Consider the following 6264-nt stretch of genomic DNA (forward strand, 5'->3'; position numbering starts at 1 on the left):
TGTGAAAAATAGTTTAATAATCTAAAGAACTTTTTTCCACTATAAAGAACCTTTACTGTGCAATCGAAGGTTAAATGGATATTAAAGGTTCTTCATGGAAACATTGATGCCAATAAAGAACCTTTCACCGGCGTGTCCCAATGAGCCAATCAACGATGACGAAAATTGCGTCCTGTTGAGATTATTACACTGCACTTTTCAGCCAAAATTCCCTCCGGAAAGCCCTGCGAAGTAAATAAGAAAGTGAGCAGTCAAGGTACACGCAAATACATTGTGTATCTGTCCAAAAAACTTTTGCTCTGGCCATGAAGAACCTTGAACATCCATGAAGTCTTTGCAGTCCACAATATACTCTTAAAAATAAAGGGGTTTCGTAACGATGCAATAACAACCCAAAGAACCTTTCAGAAATCAGTTCTTAAAATAACCATTTTTTCTTAGTGTGAAAAATAGTTTAATAATCTAAAGAACTTTTTTCCACTATAAAGAACCTTTACTGTGCAATCGAAGGTTAAATGGATGTTAAAGGTTCTTCATGGAAACATTGATGCCAATAAAGAACCTTTCATTTTTAAGGGTGTGGTGGGAAAACGTTCTTTAGATTATTAAAACGTTCTTTACAATGAGAAACAAAATGTTTCTTTTAAGAACGGTTCACTTTGGGGAACCAAAAATTGTTCTTATGCATTGCTGTGAAACCTTTCTTTTTAAGCAGCATTTTAAAGGTACGTCAGACACAACATCTTTTCCAAATGGATGTCAAATACCTTGTTTTAACTCAATTTTCAGGCAGAATGAACGACATACATCCTTCTTCAATAAGCTTAGTGAAGAAAATCCAAGATGGTGGACCAAGTAAGAAAAACAGTCTAAATATAATTTCATTTAGTAGTGAAAGGTGTTGTTAAAAACAGTATAATTCAGTATAATTCAAAATGGGCTATTGTGCTCAATATTTGTGTGTGCTGTGCATTGTTTATGTCTTTTAGAGTGTTGCACTGTTAACTTAGCAACATGCTAATGTCAAACTCCATTGAAATCAATTGATTCGTGTCACACAGAGTTGCTGCCCAGCATTCCAAATCAGTCACTTATTACAGTTAGGTTCCCTTAAAAGCTAGCTACCTATGTAGGCAGCTCATTTCTTCATATGATTTATGTTGTTTGCGTTGCTTTTTTTAAAGATGTCAAATTAAACACCCAAATGTGTATGAATTTTAAGTCACAATGCTTTTTGATCAATAATTGTTTAATTTAAGAAGTGATATACTTTGAAGTTGTAAGAAAGCAAAGATGGGCTTACCTTTATCTGTGCCTTCAGCTCAGAATAGCATTATTCTGTTGAAGAAAATATGCATTAGTTGATATACATACACATACATGCATACATACAGGGTGAAAACTTCAGGGTAGTAACCTAATGTTAGTGTAATCTGTTAACAATGCACATCATACCCGTCTTTTATGCAAGTACCAGATAATAGGTGTCATGTCATAAAATATTTTTAATATGACCACATTTGTATTTAACATGATCACAATTGAATAAAAACATTGTAAGTTAGGCCAGTTAATTGTAACAATTTAATTTCCACGGTTATTCAAAAAGAGAATAGCCTATAAGAACATTTAGGCTACATTGTCAAAGAAAAGACTTTAAGAACTCTAAAAAAACTCCCCCATTATAAACACTGACGCTGTCAATACACTGTATGATGATGAATCTCTTACTTACATCATACGCACATCTGCACATCTGTGTTTTTATAGTATTATTCATATACTATATTTGTTGTTATTTTGAACAAACTTGTATTTCTATATGTTTTAGTAATTAAGTAGCTAAATTTTAAGTAATTTTTACTTTATTTGCACTGCTTTCTCACTTATTTTTTTTTCTAACATTTAAAAAAAAAAATTCTATATAGCTTTAATTAGTTTCAAAAAGTATTTCAAAAAAATTTTTTTCATTTAATAATTATATTTCATTTTATTTCAGCTTTATTTCAATTACTGAAAATGATTTTGACAATTTCGTTTTAGTTACCAGTAACAACACTGATGTGTTTCCCCCCACATACAAACCCTTAGCTTTGTTAGCACTCTTTTTGGTACTCCGCACTTTCCGCTTTCCCTGCGGAGAGATGTTTCTCCAATTAACACATCCCAGAGCCTCCAGGAACAACTCACCCAACACACACACACACACACACACACACACACGTCCACAGTCCTAAATATAATTCATTGCTTTAATTTAAGATTTTTTATTTTTTTTTATTTTTTAGAAATCTCCATGTCTCCATTAATTCTTTACATGAGACCAGAGTGAATTGAGGAAATTGGTTTTCATTGTGTGAGTAATAAGTTACAGGAAGAGGAGGCTGATTATTAGGACACTGAAGAAACTTCATCCTGATTGCATTCACACTCACACTTCCTCTAGCCTACTTTCTCTTTTAAAATGTGTGTGTCTCATTGGATTAACAAGGTAAGGAGAGAAAAAGGTACAAAATTCATAAGTAGGTCTATTTTCGACTTAGAACATCATGCCACTGTTCTGGTTTAAGACAGCATCAAATGAACACTAAAAAGACGTGTCCCGAGATTTGAACACTAGTATGTGTCCTGGATATTAATTTTGCTCTGACTATTACTACACTGACAACAATGACATCATCATAAAATATTCATTCTGGATTGGGATTTTTTTTTTTTTTTTTTTTTTTTACATCTATACAGTTAATTTTAATTACTTTTGTTTCTTGCATCTATTTAACCTTCATTAGGCATCTGTTTTCTGTTTTGATTGTCTGACACTGACTGTAAAAAAAAGGCGTTTACATTTTCTTTCATTAGCTAAAACCTAATCAATACAAATCACCACGCTCTCCCAGCTGAATTAGGTGCCACGACCTATATTTCTTCAAACATAACAAAAGGTCTGCACTCTAAAGTCTTTTATTTGAATCAAAGCAGGGGATAACAAACATTTCAGCTATCTGTCTTCGTCAGTGTAACAATTCTTTGTTTCTCGATGATTATATAACAAACGACATACATCAGGTGATTATAATTAACCAATCCACAGACTCCACCTTAACATCATCAAAAATTAATTAATGGGAACAATACCACATCAGGCAAAAATGCCGTTCATAAACATAGTACCCCAAAAAAAATAATAATACAGAAAACATGAAAGGTCAAAATCCTAATTTCAACCCAAAGGTGACAGATTGTCTTTAAGTAAAACATCCCAAAATGTCTCTTTTTCTAAGAGTTTTTTTTTAAGTATCTCCACCACGGCAAGAAACGTTCACTACTTGAATGCCAATACTGTACATGTTAAGTTGTTCTATATCATGGTTACAATCAATAAAATGTCTGCCGAACGGAGAAGTGTCATAGACGCCATGTCTATGAATAGCTGATTTATGTTCACTTACTCTAATTCTTGATGACTTTGATGTCTTTTCTTTCCAATATACATCAATGGAAAAGAGCATTGAAGCAAATAAATAAAATTTTTAGTAAAACATATTATACAGGATTTTAATCTGATACACTTTTTTGTGGAAAGACATGTAAATTTTTACACTGTAACACAGAAGAACATGATGTACAATTCCGAAATATCATTGCATACAACATCTGATCTAACTAACATATTTGCCAAATTTTTAGTTCTTTTATAAGTGAACATCTGAGGATATTTGAAAACATCTTTTAATAATGGATCTGAAGTTAAGATAAAAGCCTAAAAAAAAAAAAAAAAAAAACTGAAACCCTGTTTTTTTGCTGTCTTGCAAGCACCAGTTTTTAATTCTGGACATGCATGTTTGTTTGTTTTTTACAGAAGACACCTTTGGAAGTGCATGTATCACTGGGTCTGTTTCTCACCTTTTTGTGTGGAGGGTGTTTGTCCGGTGGCCACGTTGCTGAGGTCTGCAGGCAAGCCCACATACACTCCACCATAGTTCCTCCTCTTCTCATCGTCCATTGATGAATCGTCCTGCCTGTGGGCCCACAACCAGAACAGAACCAAGAGATGATCCAATGGGCTGATGTAAGAGGCAAAAAGCACAACTTAGAAAAGTTTGTTGCTTTATTATCCATATTACTGTAAAAGTCAACCCTGTGGAATTTTAAAAAAATTTTTTAAAAAAGGAACTTAAATTAAAAAAAAAACCAAAAAAAAAAAAAAAAAAAAACTGAAACCCTGTTATTTTGCTGTCTTGCAAGCACCAGTTTTTAATTCTGGACATGCATGTTTGTTTGTTTTTTACAGAAGACACCTTTGGAAGTGCATGTATCACTGGGTCTGTTTCTCACCTTTTTGTGTGGAGGGTGTTTGTCCGGTGGCCACGTTGCTGAGGTCTGCAGGCAAGCCCACATACACTCCACCATAGTTCCTCCTCTTCTCATCGTCCATTGATGAATCGTCCTGCCTGTGGGCCCACAACCAGAACAGAACCAAGAGATGATCCAATGGGCTGATGTAAGAGGCAAAAAGCACAACTTAGAAAAGTTTGTTGCTTTATTATCCATATTACTGTAAAAGTCTCAATAGCAACAAACCTTTTAGCAGCCCTGGAGTATAAATGATTGCATTTGACTGAACAAATTTTGAGTATCATATCTGGCAAACTGTGTGGTCCATTAAGTCTTGAGGGGTCATGCATCAAATTAGGAGTTTGGAGAGGTTATCCTACAGAGAACCTTGATTAGAAGCTCTGATAATTGATTAGCAGAGCTTTTAGTATGGCAAGTCTAACATTGTTCTCAAAAGACTTGTGAACATGGTGTTTCAGTGATGGTGTTTTTGTGGTGAGTGTGTTTTTTTAGTGGCAGTCAAGGACTTGATATGTGCACGCGAGACTCTGTCCTGCTGTGTGGGTGCTTGTTGTTCAGATGTGAGAGAATAATTCCAGGAACTGTTTGGAAAATGACAGGCAGTGTTCAAAACCCCACAATGTTTTTTTCTAAGGGAAATTGATTGACAAGCAGTTCCAAAAACTGAAGGACACTGCGAGGATTACCAGTATCTTCCCTCCTGGTTATATATTCTCTCTTTCTGAAGTCAGAGCCTTTGAAAAAAAAAATGACGAGACTTCAGAAAAAAATGAATCCACCGCAAACGTACAAAAATTTGTCATCACAATACCAGCGTTACCTAATACCAGTATATTGTTATGTGAGTATTGTTACTTTTATGTGTAATATTGTTAATGTAATAATATAATATAATAACTGTAATTAATATAATTGTTAAAGTTTAACCATCATATTTCTGTGCATCTGTGCATACAGTACATGCACATACATTTTTTTTTTATTATGTGAAAACTATAGGTGCCACGGTATATTTTTACTGTCCTGGTAATACTCACACATCTATGGCTGACTCAGATGGACCTGTGGAAATAAACAAACACACAAATTAGGCATGCTATATGTTCCTTGATCATTATATACAGTATACAGTATACACACGGAGTCATTTTAAAAGAACATATTTATTGCTCTCTTGAATCTGATTCATCTGCTTAACTGACATTTCCACTTGCTTGAAAGAAAACGGATTGATTAAAAGTGGATTGATTAAAAATCAGTGCAAGTAATTATGTAGTTATTGTGTTATTACAATGTAATAAAGATATAGGGAAAGTGTTGTTGGGCAGATTTGTCATTCGCTGATTCGTGAGAGCTCCATCCAATGTCTGGTCAATCAAACTATGAGTCATCAGCGAACACTGGTGTGTGTGTGTGTGTGTGTGCACGCACGCGTGCAAGTACAGTTCTTAAAGTTCTGACAGGTGGTTATGTGTCTATTAATATCATATATGAATGATAGGGAAGGAAAAATACATATTGGCTAGCTCTCCACAGAAATATTATACCATAGACTTCATTACATCATTACATTACAATCAGTCACAACATTACATTGTTAAGATATACTTTGATTATAATCAAATACTATAACAATTTGAAATAAATGGAAAAAATTTTTTGTAAAGTACAATCTAGCTAAAATCCATGAATTCCTGCAGACACAAGTTTGATTTACAATGCAAATAACATCTTTTCATCGCCCTGTAATGCTTAAAATGCTATTCAAAATGACTGTGTTTGATGACTCCACTAAGACCCTCACAAAGCAGTTCATATTTATTCATGCCCATTCCTGCCTCGGCTCCTGTTAATTTGTGTGTGTGTGTGTGTGTGTGTGTGTGTGTGTGTGTGTGTGTGTGTGTGTGT

At 34.1% G+C, this 6264-nt stretch overlaps 1 protein-coding gene across 1 annotated transcript in view; it reads right to left on the reverse strand.

Annotated features, from left to right (window-relative positions):
• Window positions 1-3883: 3883 nt before the first annotated feature.
• Window positions 3884-6264, reverse strand: part of LOC107591539 (overexpressed in colon carcinoma 1 protein homolog) — a 3786-nt gene continuing 1405 nt past the window's right edge. Inside the window, exons 2-4 of the mRNA XM_016280758.1 lie at window positions 5394-5418; window positions 4320-4451; window positions 3884-4019 (exon numbers count right to left, since the gene is read on the reverse strand). Coding sequence (XP_016136244.1) covers window positions 3884-4019; window positions 4320-4451; window positions 5394-5418 — 293 coding nt within the window. The remainder of the gene's footprint in view (window positions 4020-4319; window positions 4452-5393; window positions 5419-6264) is intronic.

Source organism: Sinocyclocheilus grahami, unplaced genomic scaffold (assembly GCF_001515645.1).
Source record: "Sinocyclocheilus grahami isolate Dianchi unplaced genomic scaffold, SAMN03320097.WGS_v1.1 scaffold1.1, whole genome shotgun sequence".
NCBI classification, from domain to species: Eukaryota; Metazoa; Chordata; class Actinopteri; order Cypriniformes; family Cyprinidae; genus Sinocyclocheilus; species Sinocyclocheilus grahami.